Below are 17,484 nucleotides of genomic sequence, written 5' to 3'. Positions count from 1 at the left end.
ATTTTGCTCTACAAAAATTAAATGAAAATCGAGTGCTCCGATTTCAACGAGATTTGGTTCCGCAGTAAGCGGACAGTACAGTTTTGATATACTGCGGTAAAAACTCGAATCGGACAACTTCGATTTTTGGCTCGAAAAAATACCATGGACTATACATCATGAAAATTTTTGATCCAAAAAATCGAAGTTGACTGATTCGAAATTTGATCGCACCATATCAATGCTGTACTGTCCGCTTTCTGCGGAACCAAATCTCGTTGAAATTGTAGTGCTCAATTTTTATTTAACTTTTGTTGGTCGAAATTGTCATGTACGCCACTGGTTTTTCAATGACTAAATTAGCATGCTATTTTTACGTTTCAAAATTATACATTTTTCATGACTTCATGATGTGTCGAAACATTTCGAACATAGGTGTTTTTTTTTAACTAAATAAGGTATGAAATAAAATTAAATCTGAGTAGTGACATATTTATTGTAAACGAGTAATTTTGAAGTCGTTATAACAAAAATAAATCCTAATATTAGAAATAATAATAAAATCACCAAAATAATATCACAAAAAATGTTTTTGTTCGGGTTAACTCTACCTATACGTAAGATTATATTTCCTAACTAAACAATTTGGCCACTTTAACGTTCCAAATGTAAAGTGACGTGCAAATTTAACCATCATTTACGTTCCAAAAGAAAAAAAACTAAGATAACTATGATTCAATTTTATGTTTTAACGCGAAACAATTCAAACATTTTATTATCTCCCTAATAATAATTAAATAAACTATCAAAAAAACCCGAACTACTAGCAAATATTAATAGTAAATACAAACATAAAGGGCTTTGCTGCTCCCAGTCGGTCCTGTTGGGAGATACTTAAAAAATCTAAGAATATCACATTACCAACAGTTTCTGGCTGGAATAAAGTTGAATTAACTAGGAAGTAATAAATTTCTATTGTCCGCTAAAAATCGACTTATAGCAACTAATAACGATAGATTTAGTAGGACACGACCTAAAATTTTAGCTACTCAAAGTCGAAGTTGAAAATTCTCCATGTGAACTCAAAGCTAGAATGTCTGATAAGGAACTATCTTCACACCAAAAACACAGAAGCTACTATAATTTAAAAATCCTTAAGTGTGTTTAAGAGTATTATAAACTAAATACTATAAAGATAAATGCGTTCAATGGCTTGCAAATTAAATCGCTTGAAGATTTTTCCTACTTCGGCGTTAAAAATCTACGTGGTTTAAATAATAGTTGACGTCGAATCTACTGTATTTCGGGTAACTCTTCCAATTCCGGCACCGGCTCTCTCCAGTAACTGAATTGGGAGTAATCGCTGGCTTGCTCCAAGCGAGAAGGGAACATTTGATCGACTATAACGCTCATGTTGGTGTAACTGAAAAGGAAAACAGTGGGCCTATATTTTATGATAACAGAGATAGCTTGAGCAAAAAGTTAGTTATGGATTATTACAATGAAATTACAAATACAAAATGTGATGGTTTTTTAATATTAGGTATATCCCATTTATTTTTTTATTTAAAAAGCAACAAACTATGGATTCTTCATTTTATATTTGAAAACTTTTTTGACATCGTGTACATCATAGGTTCACTGTTAGCATATGTTTGTTTATGTGTACCTTTTCTTTAGGAAAAATCGTCTTCGCCGCAACATCAAGAAATATGGAAAAATTAAGTCTTTTAGACTCGCGTTTTTTTATTGAAAGCTGTTGATGAATAGACGAATTTTGGTTTATTTGACACCTCCAATTAACACAATCGCCCGAACATTACATATTGTATTTATAATCAAGATTAAGTAGCTCAATCAAACAGTTATTAAGCAAACAATTTTGAAAGCAAAAGAACACATTTCAACCAATCCTCCCCTATGGTGATGCTTACCGTTAGGTTACATACAACCACGCAGGCAACTCGTGCTGAGATGCAGTAGTGCGCTGAGCCCATGGTCAATAAACTTTTCTATTTGCTCGAAATATATGTGACTTTTCCTTTGCTTTTTTTAATCTCAGTTAAATATATGTCAGTTACGATGGTTCAAATGTGACGAATGTGGTGGTTTCAAAGACAAATGACAAGACACACATATTTATATGTTTGAAAATTTCAATTACTGAGAAAGGTTCAATATTCTGACGAATCTTCGTCGTCAAAAAATTCGATTTTACTTAAAATAGGGGGAAATACTTCATTGACCACAAGGGACTGGCCCGAGTAGCTGGAAAATTAAACAGTCAATTGAACGTAATTCGCACACCGTGTATAAATTAATAAAGCCTGGCAAATTGTACCTCCCCCCCTCCAAAAAAAAAAAAATTAAGTGACAAATAAATTACACCTTACCTCGATTGGAAAGTCTGAGTTAGCTCATGTTTCAGCTCTCCTTTAGGATTGATGGTGAATATTCTATGAATGGGAATGCCAACCGCTCTGTACGCCCAGACATCCTGAAAAAATCGCTTTTGTCAATATTAAATCAGTCACTTAAACTCATGTTTCCTTACATTAATTCGATTTCCATATCCCGCATAAAACGGTTCGGACTCCACCGGGAACAAGGCTTTAATATCAGACATGCAAGAGATTTTAAAAGCCTCCGGTTTCTTCTCTATGACCTCTCGATGGAAAGCGGTAATTAGTGAAGTGGGATTCAATAAAATAGGTCCATCAGGCATACTCATGTCTCCTTGTTTAATAGACTTTAAATAATCGCGAGTGATCCTCGCCTGCCCAATTGCTCGCGCACTTAAATATAGCAACTTGTAGCCGTTGGCCTTAATTTTGTTGAACAAATGCGCCACCCCCGATTGAGCCCAGTCTTTGCCCATTATGGGAAGAATGTGACCCAATACGTCAGATCTGAAATATAAATTTTCTATTGTTCCAGATTCGGAAATTTTGGAAAGGGTAAACTCACTTTGTAATTGTACCATCGATATCGGAAATTACTATTTTATCGTCCCATTTCCATTTGTAGAGATTACACTGACATCTAGTTGTGCCTTGGTAGGCTGTTGTTACGCTAAATTCCACTTCGTTCATGCCATCACGCAAATTTAGGGCTTCCTAGTGTTAAAAATATGACACATTTCAAGAAATTGTTCCTAGTTCAATTCTAATTACTTACAATTTGTTTTGAACTCAATCTTAATGTCTTGCGGTACTTGTCCGAGCACTTTGGGGACTCCGATCGAATTTCAATCTGCATTTGCTCCTTCTTTAACGATTCTCTTGTCTTTTCCACTTCTCCACTTGCCACCACCTCCACTTCTGGAGTAACTATCTTCTCCCCATCCAGCAAATCAGTCGTAGACGTTTTAGCATCAATTCCCTTAGAAGCAACACCGGATATCGCGAGATCTTTGGCAGGAGGCGACTCTCTGGATGATCTAGTTCTCCAACTCCACCAAGATGATTTGTGAGGTTGATTCTTAGATTCCACCACACTTTTATCCTTCACAAAAACCAAAAATAGATTTGCAGCTAAGAATGAGCTAGAAAACTTACTCGAGGTATCATATAAGTGTTGCGTAATTGATCGACACAGGCGTCCATGAGAGGTCTTCCGAAGCACATTATGCTAATTAGCATCGGTACAGCAACCTTCCAACTGTAGAACTTGCCGCCAATTTTGGCCACCAACTTGGGATTTTCTAGTATTGAGGAATCGTTGCAGAAATCGGTGAAAGTTATTAAACGTTCCTTGAATTTTTCTTCAACCAAATCTGGCTCCCATCCACATAGAGATAGAGCTACGTCTTGAGAATATGTTGGAACCCTACCGTACAATTATACGTAATTATTAACATTTACTGAGTAATAAACTTACAATTTGGTCTGTTCTTCGAAATCCGAGTCGATGCTCTTAGAGCCCTCAGGACTGTTCGGGCTCTGCGCCAACGAAGGTCCATTTCCTGATTCACAATCCATGTCGATATCTAGATTTTACACGTAACAGTAACACTTAATACAATGAGGCAGGAACTAAAAAAGCTATTTGAGACAGCCCAAACTAACAACTATTGTAGGAATTCAGTTCACAGTTTATTATTCCAATTTAAAAATGCTCCTTAGATTCTTCATTAATTCACCAACTCATCAACTACTAATTTAATTAACTTCATATTTTACTTTTACTATTAAACTTTGAGCAAAACTCTACGTTTAAATTTGTGCAGATAACCAAAGAATTGCAAAACAACGTGACTACCATGCTAAAAAAAACATTACCATCACTCACCTTCAGTATTACGACCCTCCCTCCCACCAAAGTAAATTTCAGCCACCTCCCGGTCCACCTCCCCTGAAGTGATATCCGACAAATACATTCCACCCTCCGCAGATCGACTCTGAGCATTATGCTTCGACTTCATAAACGAAAACACGCTGCTTAGCATGGATTTGCGTTCCTCCTTCAACGGGTCGTCACCGACCGGTGAAGTGGCTTGCGAGAAGCTGGGCAAACGACCCCACTCCCAACTCTTCGACGGCTCTCTTGATTCTTCTCGAACAATTCTAAGTTTCGTCTCGATCTCTGAGTCTGACTGCACAGATTCCACGTTGATTGGAGAGTTGGAACGCGACTCTGCGTTGCCAGACGTCAGTTCGGTATCGCTGAAGAAGTGAAAGTCAGCATCCACTCTTTTGAAATTTGACGAGTCTGCTCTTGGAGTTGTTTCAGAGGAATCCTTGCCGCTTTTCTCAGTCTTGGACCTATATATTCAATAAGCTTCCTGGAATTGGTGAAGATACTGTGCAACTTACTGCAAGTCCTTAAGTTCAGTCTCAGAAGAATTGCTGCCCAAAGAACTGCGGTCAGTGGTGGAATCGTTAGTTTTATCTAAGTTCTCAGCAGAAGGGCTCGGTAACTGGATGCTGCTATTCGATTTACGCGCATTTTTCTTACGCATTTTTTTACGCCTCTTCTTACTGCTCTTGCTTTCCAGTTGAGCCTCTTCCGGGACTTTGGTAAGGGAGGGAGAGCTTTCTTGAGCCTAAAATCAACTTTGTATTAGAGATGTGAATGTGAACCAACCAAGATTTAAAATATTTCGAAAAAACAAATCATTTTTTCGAACACATTTTTAAAATAACTCTTACAGTTGTTTGTTCTGGAACTAATTCGGCCTTGCTTGGAGGCTCATCAAGACTATCCATTTTGAAAATCGTCTCCGAGACGTCATTTTGGCTGCGACTGAGGTCCTCCTCGTCACTGCGTCGAGACGCCGTCAGCGAATATGTGACGTCCTCGACTGAGGCTCCTTCAATATTACCTAAGCCAATCTGAAACAGCAAACCAATGTTAGAACACTTTTGTTTTCTTTGGAGCAGTGCCAAAAGTTAATGCACAGTCACCTGTCTTTTCAGAAAATCTCGCTCCAAATGGGCCCGGCTGTTGGCGATATTACTGTCAGCTGTGTGTCTTCTCTTCTCGTAGGAATTTGGTTGGTTGAGATCAATATTATCTAGGTTAAAACTTCTCCTACGCCCCTGGAAAGTATCATGAAGTTCATAACGTAAAAATGCAACTGAAGGGAAATCCTCACTTGGCTCTTAAAAATATCTTCTATCTCCGAAACCGGAATGGGGGAAGTGGCCAGGTGTTCGGGAATGTCGTTATCCTCGTCATCTTCAATTTCCTCGACGAAGAAGGCTTCTCCGCTTTCGCCCAATTTCATACGAACGTCGAGGGGTTCTCCGTTTACTTCTATGTCAACCTGGAGAAATAAAGGAAGACCTCAAGACTTTCTATAAAAATAATAAATTGTGAATCTGCAAAGGAATCTCTGACTTGCAAGCTCATCCCCCGCATTTGGCTGCGAGCGCAACTAGCTTGTTTCAAAATAGAAAATGACTTCAAGGAACCTATACAATATTCCTGAAACCTTCAAATCATAATTCCTGTTTTAGCGACAGAAAATCATCCTAATAAGCACTAAATGCAAATTCGATTTATATGAATGTGAACTATAGCAGCGATGCAACGACCTTTACAGTCGTCTGAAAAAACCTCGATTATGTACTATGCCAAATATGTGTTCAGCTGAAAATCTTAAACCATAAACTAAAGCCCTGTAAAGCTGCCAACAACGCCTTTGGTAAATATTTGTTATTACGTTACTCAACATCAAAGGCCAACGCGGTAATTTCTTACTCTCCTAAAAAGCTCAAAACATTACAAATCAATGGCCATAAATACGTCACAGTTGGATCAATATTTAAGTAACACTCACTGGTGACACATCTTGGTATTTTATTGTTGTTCAGTAACGGCAAAACAAAGGAAATGATAAGTGTGGTACTTAAGTAGTTCCTAGGTTTCATTTCATATACGAACACTTAGAATGATCGTATTTTACGTTTGTTTAGACGCTGTGTCGCCAAAATCCCACGATAAATACGTAAATGAATCGAGGTGAACTTTACTCTTTACTTGTGCGCTGGCATGAGATAATTAGATAAATATGGTTCTGATAGAAAATGTTTTTTTTTTTTTGGTGAAGATAGTATGTTACTAATTGAATAAATACGAAATGGTGTTTTCCAAGAAAGTAAAAACATAATTTATGAAGAGATTCTTGTCTTAACCAGAGCATATAATGTAGAGGAACTTTCGACCATAGACTTCAACCTTATAGCTCCATTAAAGAAACATTAGGACTTCATAATGTGTGTTCATTGTGCCATATACTCCACTGGAGAAACATCAGAAAATTGTGGGATCAGAAGATAAATAATCATCTGTCTGTTTCAGTTAGACGACCTTCTAAAGGGCGAGCTAAGTGCTAAATTAACGGTTAAAAATACACACACTAATTTAGTTGAATAGGAGATTTATTTCTGCGAGAAATAGATTAAGTAGTGATAAATAGGGAAAGTAATGACACACTTCTTAACGTTGAACAATCAAATTTTGATCAGCCACACAATACAGGGTGAATCTCAACTAGGGGGTTTTCTTTTTAACATGACTTAACTTTAAAAAACTAAGCGAAATCTTAATGAAAAAATGAAATGGAAAGAAAACCGAAATATGCACATATGGTAAAAAGTAAAAAAGTACACGACTTTTTAAATAACCAATTTTCTACTAGGTAGATAGGTCGCAATGGACAAATAAAATGGCCCGCGAGATCACCAGACCTAAATCCATGCGATTTTTATCTGTAGAATTACGTGAACGGGTAGAAAAAATCGCAGAAATAATTCGAGGAAAAATGTCTCTTCTATCAGCATGTACAGAGTTATTGATACAATTTGTATAAATTGTACACACAATTGTATAATAACTTGTATCCACAGCGATAATTTGTGTAAATGACACCAATGATGATAATTTCGAATAAGTTTTGTAGTCAATTGAGGAGTGAATAATAATTAAAGATTTCATTATTTATTAAATCTTTTATACGGGTATATTTCGGTTGCTTTTGTGAGACAAAATATGTTAGTTAACAATTTTGCTTAGCTTTTTGGGGCTTATATGGTGTTACAAGGAAAACCTCCACTTAAGATTCATCCTGTATATTCAAGTAATACTATATACTCGGACAGTCCTATCCGGAAGTTACTACCTTAAAAATCCTCATATTATTAGCACATAAAAGACATTCAGAGTCTTGAAGCAATACTCAATGTTATTCGCAAAACAATTAGAGAGGAGTATGTACTTCTTGGGACACCCCGGAATAACAGAGATACATGATGAGACTGATGAATTTAACAACCACCTGAGCCGTTCCAGTAAGGCAGCTAACGATCGATCTAAGCAAGGAAAACATCTTGAATCTCAAAGGCCTCCAATTTAGCCAGCAAACCCCATGATGATTAACCCTCTCAAAAAACCTTGAAAGTATAAACAGCATCGACTTGACGACCTAACTCTATTAACTTCAACTTCATATATTAACAAGTTCGTCTCAGTGGACTTTCTTTCTAGGAAGCCTGGATGAAATTATCTGCTTTAAATGAGGACACCTCACGGTCAATTTGCATTCACATGTCGCATGAAATATTGTATTGTTTCACCGTCATTTCCGAAATTATGTAGATGTTTTCCCTTTCGACCTTTCATCCTAGACATCCGTATCTTGGACACACAATTTCCAATATGGCACTCAGGAAGCCTCGACAGCTCGTTACCTATTACACATCAACATATCAAGATTCTTACCACTTTCTCCTTGCTCCTCAGCACTCCCAACTTCCCAAAGCGCACATGAAACGGCGAACAATTGAAGGAGCCATCGGGCTGCTCCACCACAACAACGTCTATGGCCCCCGTCAAGGTGGCCCCATTGATGTCACTGTAGAACTCCTTCAAGTTGGAAATGATTCGCATCATCCCGTACATTCTTTGTCAAAACACTGCAGGTGTCACTGGAAGAAAATCACAATTGAGTTCCCGGGAGATTCCTCCACCGCGCCTCACGACCGTTCAACGACAAAAGATCAAGTTCATGGTCTAATACGTCAATTTAATCAAATGTCCACTAGTGAGGAATAAATTATTAAAAACAAGTTGAATCGCTTGCGTTGGAATTATTTTTGTAATATGAAATCGGGCAATTGATTCCGCAAAGCACGGAATCGCAAACGCGAACCTCACGAGGACGACTGCAAACAAAGTGACTCAGGAAAATCGAAACTATGCTTGTTATATAAAAGGGGGGAGCATGGGCGGAGCACTGGGGAAAGGGGAAGTCGCGTGTAGCTGCGTGTGTCGCTGAACGGTGGCGTGAATGAATTCGAAGTAGAAAAGGGAGGAAATATCATGGACAAAGGGGTGATTTGTGTTTGTACCAGGAACACAGGTAATTAGACACATAACGTACTGTAACGATTTCCATCCTCTCCAGTTGTGTACGCGATTATTGATGCTTCAAGGATAATGACTATAGTTCTTTGACGATTACATTTATGATCATCGAGCTTAGGACCGCCACTGATTTAAAATTCATATCAACGCGCGCTTGTTTAAATCAACTCAAAAATCAACAAAAACGTATTGTTTTGCTTCTACAAAAACCTTCAGTTATGTTATTTTCAAGTCGTTAATGGCGTATTAATATTAACGTTCCTAATAAACAATTAAATGTGATAACGTTACGCGCTCCAGGGAGACAGAGACAGAGAGAGGAAAGGGGAATCTCATGCCTTAATACAGCTGTTTATTATTATATTTGTTTGCCAATTGGATTATCAATACCAGCGGTGAAAAAGTGGCAAAGTGATGAAGACATTTACAATTGCGAGTGGGACGCTTCAATAACATCAAAGCTCTACTTCCCATATGTGGTTCTTTGAACTTACTGGTATCACGCGCGCAATAAAAAACTTAGTTATCGATGATACGTTTCCCTCTAAATTACTACGGATAAATCACAAAATTTTGACAAAAGTATATGGCCCCATGTTTATGTACCTATTAGGACGTATTGGTCAGCGGATCTATTATCAGCTATTTATGGTGCATTACTGACGACTTGTAAGCGAGGTATTACCATAGATTACGACTTGAGCTATTCGGAGGTTACTGATAAACAGGGATAAAATGTTAATAAAACTTTGCCTTATTTAGACTACTGAGGAAATAAGGAGTCGTAAAATGTGTATAATAAATTGCTGGTTCTGCGCGTGAATTAAATTTTTTTTACCGCCACAGATCCAGCGTTTTGAAACCCTGAACTGAAACTGTAACATGAACGCGGGTGTACTTAATTATTAGATTAACAGAAGAGGTCGTTGACTCAACGTATACCATTAACGATTATTGGGGGAAACAGATCTACGCAGCATATTCGCAAACTGTTTCGATTTGATTCATGGAGGCTTCAGTTACAGGCCAATTTGCATTGCTCAAAGTATGTAAACTTAATAAAAAGTGTCATCATCGTTGCTGCATCAAGTGCTTTGGAGGATCGCTCAGTCCCAAAATTGATTTTCTTATGGGTGCACGAAGCGGATTATAGAAGGATAAAAAAGCCTATTTAGTATTAAGAAGATAATTGTGAAGGGCCGTGAACACATTTCCCGTAATTAAGGCGAAAACGGTAGCTAAAAAATGCCTCTCGTAGTATTGATGGTTTAAATGAATTGTGGTTATGTAACAATTTTAGAAGATATATAGAACTTTTCCATCTCTGTAGGTAAAGAATAGAGTTTCATCTGTATGACATGCAAAAAATTTCAGCAATTTGGAAAGTATTCCTTCACAAGATTGTGAATAAAGTTAAATTCTAGCTAAATAGCACCCCATGAAACTGTTCATATGCCAACTGGCCATTTTTGCAAAAATAACAAATTTTAATGGCATAAATGCACCATAAAAGTAACATTTTGCACCCATTACTAAAACGAACATTTTCTAATATTGACTTAATAATCAACTGTTACTAATTGATCAAAGTTTCTGCTTAACAGCTAAATTGCGTTTACCTACGATCCTAACATAATTGCCTCTAACATCTTCTCTCTGATTGCACCGCTTTGTTCATTTCTATTTTCAGAAGTATCAGGAAAGGATAATAATCTTGTAAATGGGTCATGTCAAGAGCACTGTACGACCGCTCAAGCTAATTTTCGCGTATTTTCCATGGACAATTTCAGTTACTTTGGAATATGTGATAACGTCGTGTAATTAATATTTGTGTATAAAAATAACATTTGATTAAGTATGGGCGCACTTGGGTTCTGGCCACTTTTTCCTAACAAGGTTTCAAAGACCTTCAAGGTAATTTATCATTCCATCCAGACAAATCTGTGGGAGGTGGAGCTTTCCATTAAAACTAATGCCAACATCAATTTTAGTCATTTTGGCGTTGGGTTCGATACAATAGTAGCTACAGAGGATTTTTGTCAATATGCCAAATTAGCTGATTTTTGTGTGTATACAGTATGTCCACAGATAGAGGGCCTAAGAGGACAAATGGACAAAAAATGTCGTTTTTCGACAAAAAGTCATTCTTGATAAAAGTCTCTGCTTCTCGAAAAAATACGATTTAGGAAGATAACTTTGAGTTTTTTTATACAGGGTGTCCAAAAAGTACGAACACATGAAATACTATCAAGAATAAACTAGCTTTATTTCTCATTTTGGAGCAAAATGGTAATTAAAAAACAGATTTCAAATCCTATCCAAAGTTTAGATACAAAATTTCACTATTCCAAAATACTTTATAAGTAATTCAAAATAAAAGTTAGTAGATGTTACTTATTCAAACACACCTCCCCCGTATTCGACGCATTTCTCAAACTGCTGTCTAATGTGATTATAACTTCTTCTTATCTCCTCGAGTGAAATCATTTGAACTGACTCTAAAATTCTCTGTTTTAAAATGTCGATATTATTATCAATGGGTTGCTAAAACGTTAATTGCTTCAAACGGCCCCAAAGATATGTGTCAGAAATAGTGAGGTCAGGACTTCTTGCAGGCCACAAAACTGGGCCGTACTGGCCAATCCACCGATCTCCAAATTTATTGTTAAGCCACTCTGTAATTTCGTGTGCACAATGTGCCGGGCACCCGTCTTATTGAAAGTACATTTGTCCTCGGTACTGTAATGGCAACTCATTTAACTTGTCCAAAAGAAAAGTTTTCAACATTTCCAAGTATGAATTCCTATTGCACGTACCTTAAAAAAAAAATGGTCCCATTATTCCATAATATGAAATGCCACACCAGACGTTAATTTTTTTGAAATATTGGCGACGTGAAGGAATTCTGAATTCTGGATTTTCTCTGCTCCAGTATCTTACATGTTGTGAAGCCACCGTACCATTTGTCGAAAAAGTTGATTCGTCGGAAAATAAAATAAGTTTGTGAAACTGGTTATTTTCATTTAAAATTTTGTCCCCCACCCACAAACAAAAATCTAATCGCTTTGCATTGTCTCCATCTTCTAATCCTTGATTGAAATGTGGTTTGAATGGGAAAAAATTATTTGCTTTTAAAATTTTTTGAATTTGACTTTTTTGGGCGATCTGCAAAATTTGAGCTCGTTTTCGTAACGATACAAAAGGGTTTTCCATAACAGACTGCAAGACAACAACTGTAGTTGCATCATCATCGTTAAAAATTTCTTCTTCTTTTTTAAATTATTCACCGACCCAGTATCCTTGAATCTCTTGACTAACTGACGAATTCCATGTAATGAAACAGAAACTCCCGGAAACTTTTCGACAAATCTTTCTTGTACATATCTGTAAGAGTTATCGCCAGTTCCATAACACTGCACCAAAAATATTTTTTGCTCAAAAGTTAACATTTCGAAATTATTTTTCAAAACGAGATTATTAATTAATATTGTGACATTTGTTGTCATGCTTGTTGCAAATACGTGAAATGAGGTGAAAAAGGTAAAATTAGATATTGTTTGAATTTTAAAAGAAAAATAAAACATGGAATACTCAGTTAAAATTTTGTCTGTAAACTTTGGATGGGATTTGAAATCTGTTTTTTATTTACCATTTTGCTCCAAAATGAGAAATAAAGGTAGTTTACTCTTGATAATATTTCATGTGTTCGTAGTTTTTGGGCACCCTGTATAAAAAAGTTCAAAAGTATCTTCGTAAATCATATTTTTTTGAGAAGCAGATACTTTTATCAAGAACGACTTTTTGTCGAAAAACGACATTTTTTGTCCATTTGTCCTCTTGGGCCCTCTATCTGTGGATATACTGTATAAGAGACATAGAATCAATGAAGTACATAACCAAACAACCTTTTTAACAGTAAGGCAGAATGCAGATATTAAGTCCCAATTTAGCAAGCAATAGGAATTTTTTTAGGGTCGATATTTCTTTCAAATTGTCCAGGCAAAGGAATGCACTACGTGTTAGGTTTGCCTGGAAATTATATAATAGATATGAATAGTGATACCCTCGTGTCTATGGTCCTTGAAGATCTATGCAAGGTGTAATATATCATCATGGAGATATCTTAAAAGGCGATAGTACTCTGCAAAATAATTTTAAAAAATGCTAATAGGCCCGTGATCAAAAACGCATTATTTTCAATATACAAGGTGGTCAATTTTCATATTTCTTTTCATATTTTACGTTTTTTTCACGTATGCCTTGAATTGAATGTTTTAATTTCGTACACCTATACTCTTTAAAACCCTTTACAATAAAATGTCAAAATTGTCGGTAGTCATATACAGAGTGTTATGTTTTTTGGGTCATGTAGTATTTTATCCTTTACATGCTTTATTTGGAACACCCTGTATGAATTTTTATAACAAATTTTAATTAATCCTTTAATTCTTGAGCTTTTTGACCCCTTGTAGTATTTTATAAAAAAATTTTCATAAATAGATCAAGCTCCAGATCATCCGTGGACCGGTTATTAACAGAGATATTTTTATATCGGCATTCGAACAAGTACTTCTGTTGTTCCTTCTAGAACTCCCCTTTCCTTTTCGTAAGATGAAAATCAAATTTTACCGTTCATGAATAAAGATTTCGACTATACAGAAGTAGTGGGTTATCCCATTAACGCCCACTTTTTGCACGCTTTGGTAAATTAATTCATCAACAATATCCGGAGCGACTAGTATGCAATTGAACATCGTTCGTGGATAATTAGAATTTGCTTTGTTATCGACATTTAACGTAATTGTTCCTCATTCTCCAAAGACGTCATTGTATTTATTTAGCCCCATAGTGATATTTACAAACATAAGAACATAGAATCGCGTGATGTTGGATAACCTCGTTGAATATTGGCTGTTCTCTCCGCAGAGGCCCCCTCATTGGTGTGCGACCTGATGTGATAAACGCGCCATGCGAATTCATATCTAGCGTAAAGGGAAAGTCAACGTACCTGTCTTGAATTATCAATTAATGTTAATTAGACAAAAGAGTTCATTTTCGAAAAATATGTTTTCAATAATATTTAGGACTTTTTCAAGGACCTTCAGATGAAAAGGAAAAACGTACAAAAAAGCATTTTTCCGAGAAAAACTTATCAAAACAAGTTTGGTACTTGTGTGTACTACGTGTAATTGTCACGGCAGCCTTCTAGTAATCTTTAGGTGAAAACAAATACGCTACAAAAATAAGGCTCTCAAGGTAAGAACGCTTATTGGCCACAATTGTGGGAGAGTCATGACGAAAACGTTACGCCTCAAATAAACATGTTTATTAGATCAGCGATACGCAGAAATTACGACTACTGATATGCGTAAAAAAATAAGCTCCGTGGTAAACAGGATGACCCACACGTGTCTGTAGTTTAAAAAATTAACAACCGACCCACTGAATTTCTCGGGAATAGAACAAATGATTCAAATGTGTAATAGGTAGTCAGAAGATAGTTATGTTATTAGTTTTACTTAGTTCTACAAAAATATCTGCATATCTATTTAGTCAACGAGTATGCACGTTAATAATCACTACTGTTGTAATTAATTTTTTAAAGGTATTTTTGTCTGGATTTTTGTTCTGTATATATTTTTAACAACCATATGTATTTTACTCATAAGCAACTACTAATAACAGTATGTAATGAAGAAAAACAAATGAAACTTCTATAATAAACCTGTCTATGAGCATTTTAAACAGTATACCTAGAAATTATGCTGGTAAGCATAATGCTTAGGTGATGAAATACTGAAACTTGTTTAATTAGTCCTTATTTCGGCTCTGGGTACGTAAAACGTTTCACGCACAAATGTTTTTTAAATGCAATAATTTAACAGATAAATAATTTAAATGTAACTACGTGAATAGCTAAATTTCAGTAAACTATTACAAAATCCTTGATCAGGCGCAAGAAAAATTATCTTCCAGATAAGGTTGCGAATACTTTGAATGGATCTGTCAGTTAGAGAACTATTAAATTTATGTGGGCCATTTCGTATTTCATATAGGTATGTATAGAGCAAGCTCTAAATGCAGCTGAGGTTTAAGATATGGGATAGGAAAATACTAAACAAACGTATTTTTAAGAAATTGTCCTAATTTATAGGGGCTGTCAAGGGAATATTAGTTAGGTACTTAAGGTACTTTAATGTTATATTTTAAAGGACCATTACTACCTAACTGACTATAACGACTTCCTTGTGACCTACATTTTATCTTTTCTAATAAAACCATCAAAACGTGATTTGATCAATTGAACCAATCTAAAGTGGGAAGTGATTCGAAACAAAACAAAGAAACCGGTGAACTTTCACCAAACATTTCGCAAACCTGGTAATTATCAGTCAAGGCATCACAATAAAAAGTCGAGTGAAAATAACTTAAGATATCAATAGGATAAAAACTTACATTTGTTAATTCTTCTTTGGCGTAATCAATCAACCTTATTAATATAATTTCTATTAACAAAATTATTAATTATGAAGAACAATAACTTTTTTTTTTATACAAACAGCCATATTAGTTTAAAGTGACAATGACATATAAATGTCATTATCATCAGAAAACAAAAGACATAATAAGTCTAAGAAATAAGATTTTTTGGCGCTCCCAGTGCACGGATTATAAGTCTATCTCATGTCAATCGATAGCAAAGCATGACAACGAGTGAAACAAAAGAATGCTTGAAATTAAATTGATTGACGAGGGTTAAATGTATACTGTGAGTAGAATTATACAAAATGGCGTCTAATTGTGGTCGTTCATCAGCGCCTAAAATGTAAAATTGACTAATTTTAAATCTTATATTAAATTTTTGTGAGTTGGAATTAAATAATAAAATTGTCAAACGGAAGCCTTACATTTTAAATAAGACAGTTGTTATTAATAACGCATCTTATTACGTCATCTCAATATTTCAATTGAAAACCATAGATAGGCAACCAAGAATACGCTGTCCTTTCATTCGGTCTTTGAAACACCTCGTTTGCATTTGTTTTGTTGATATATAATAATTTTATTAGCGTGTTCCGCGTCTTTTTAATTATGTCTTATTGTTTATGATTTTTGTTCATTAAGCCTTCTCTATATGATAATCCATAAAACAAGATAATGGTTCACATATTCAAGTGAACTACTCATCTCTGACTGAGTCAAAATTACACCTCAATTCCAAAATGTCTTGTAACTATGCAGAGGGTCTCTCAGAATACGAAGATAAAGGCGTCCTGGGACTTCCAGAGAAATTCGACTCTGAAGCTTCAGTAACAGACAAATGTTTGCAGCTAATAAAGTGGATTAAAGAAGCCAAACATGTAGTTGTGCACACTGGAGCAGGAATAAGCACTGCAGCTGGAATCCCTGACTTCCGAGGCCCCAATGGAGTTTGGACCTTGGAGAAGGAGGGCAAAAAGCCTAACATGAACATATCTTTTAACGAAGCCATTCCAACTAAGACTCACATGGCCCTGAAGCATTTGATAGAGAAAAACTATGTGCATTACATTATTAGTCAGAATATTGATGGGTTGCACCTTCGGACTGGAGTACCTCGCACTCATTTAGCAGAACTACATGGAAATATGTTCATTGGGCAATGTGATACTTGTGACAGCCAATTTGTGCGAACAAGTGCCACAACCACAGTTGGTCAAAAATACTTAGGGGAATTTTGCAAAAGAGAAGTTAGAGGTCGCAGCTGCAGAGGAAAGTTAAGAGACACAGTTCTTGATTGGGAAGCTGGATTACCAAAAAATGATTTAGAGATGTCTGACTATCATTCAAGCCTAGCAGATATTAACATATGCCTTGGGACAACACTTCAAATAGTTCCTAGTGGAAATTTGCCCCTTAGATGCAAGAAATATGGGGGCAAATTGGTGATAGTAAATCTACAACCCACCAAACATGACAAAAAGGCAGATCTTATTATCAACACTTATGTGGATGTTGTTTTAGGAAATATCATGAAGCAGTTAAACTTGGAAATACCTGAATATTCTAAAGAGGTTGATCCCACTAAAAATCAAATTGGGTATGCAATTGTTGAATGGGATATTCTAAAAGTAGATGTGAAGATGTTTAAAGCTATGTATGAAGGAAAGCAGAGAGAGTATAGGGAAAAAAAGCAACTGGAAAATGTGTCAAAAAGGCAGACTGGGGCAAAAAAGAAAGGGAGGCTTAAAAAAGTGGAGTATTTTAAAGAGAAATAAATTGAATAATTTTCAAATTTAGTATAATTGTAATAGTCTTTAGGGAAATGCTATGTATTCCTTATGTAGAGGTTTATGTTGACAACTTGTCAAGTTATATTGGCAGTCCTGAAATTTCTTATACACATAAGTACAATATGTTGGATATAGGATAAATATACATACCTATTTTTACTAACAGCAGTTATTGTTTATTGCCTACAAAAATATCACCATGGATGACCCTTTGTATAGAGCAATCCATGTGCCAACAACATACTGATTGCATGTGGTGGAAATAATTTGATTTGATTGAAGAAATAAATAAAAATAACATAGACAAAGTTTTCTAATAGAAAAATCTACTGTGGACCATCACCAATTAAATTTTTTTCTCCCA

The 17,484-nt window shown here is 35.8% G+C and overlaps 2 protein-coding genes across 4 annotated transcripts; one reads left to right on the top strand and one right to left on the bottom strand.

Annotated features, from left to right (window-relative positions):
- Positions 1 to 457: 457 nt before the first annotated feature.
- On the bottom strand, positions 458 to 15,414 carry Lpin (phosphatidate phosphatase LPIN). 3 transcript variants are annotated; one of them, XM_066406770.1, is made up of 14 exons: positions 15,304 to 15,414; positions 8,203 to 8,408; positions 5,576 to 5,746; positions 5,385 to 5,519; positions 5,130 to 5,312; positions 4,794 to 5,023; positions 4,270 to 4,742; positions 3,859 to 3,967; positions 3,537 to 3,807; positions 3,157 to 3,483; positions 2,947 to 3,095; positions 2,534 to 2,888; positions 2,373 to 2,476; positions 458 to 1,402 (listed from the first exon to the last, which is right to left on the bottom strand). In XM_066406770.1, the coding sequence occupies exons 2-14, from the start codon at positions 8,380 to 8,382 to the stop codon at positions 1,273 to 1,275; spliced, it is 2,817 nt and encodes a 938-aa protein (XP_066262867.1). In that variant the 5' UTR covers positions 8,383 to 8,408; positions 15,304 to 15,414; the 3' UTR covers positions 458 to 1,272. The 3 variants fall into 3 exon arrangements, with proteins under 3 accessions (XP_066262867.1, XP_066262866.1, XP_066262868.1); XM_066406769.1 differs by lacking the exon at positions 15,304 to 15,414 and having other exon boundaries at positions 8,203 to 8,676; XM_066406771.1 differs by lacking the exons at positions 458 to 1,402; positions 15,304 to 15,414 and adding an exon at positions 2,124 to 2,247 and having other exon boundaries at positions 8,203 to 8,677.
- Positions 15,415 to 15,850: 436 nt separating this feature from the next.
- On the top strand, positions 15,851 to 17,283 carry Sirt6 (sirtuin 6). The gene has a single exon (XM_066406555.1). It carries the CDS (start codon positions 16,071 to 16,073, stop codon positions 17,103 to 17,105), a length of 1,035 nt encoding a protein of 344 aa, XP_066262652.1. The 5' UTR covers positions 15,851 to 16,070; the 3' UTR covers positions 17,106 to 17,283.
- Positions 17,284 to 17,484: the final 201 nt, after the last annotated feature.

The sequence above is a fragment of the Euwallacea similis genome, chromosome 3 (genome assembly GCF_039881205.1).
Source record: "Euwallacea similis isolate ESF13 chromosome 3, ESF131.1, whole genome shotgun sequence".
NCBI classification, from domain to species: Eukaryota; Metazoa; Arthropoda; class Insecta; order Coleoptera; family Curculionidae; genus Euwallacea; species Euwallacea similis.
This window is presented reverse-complemented; position numbering and strand designations above follow the sequence as displayed.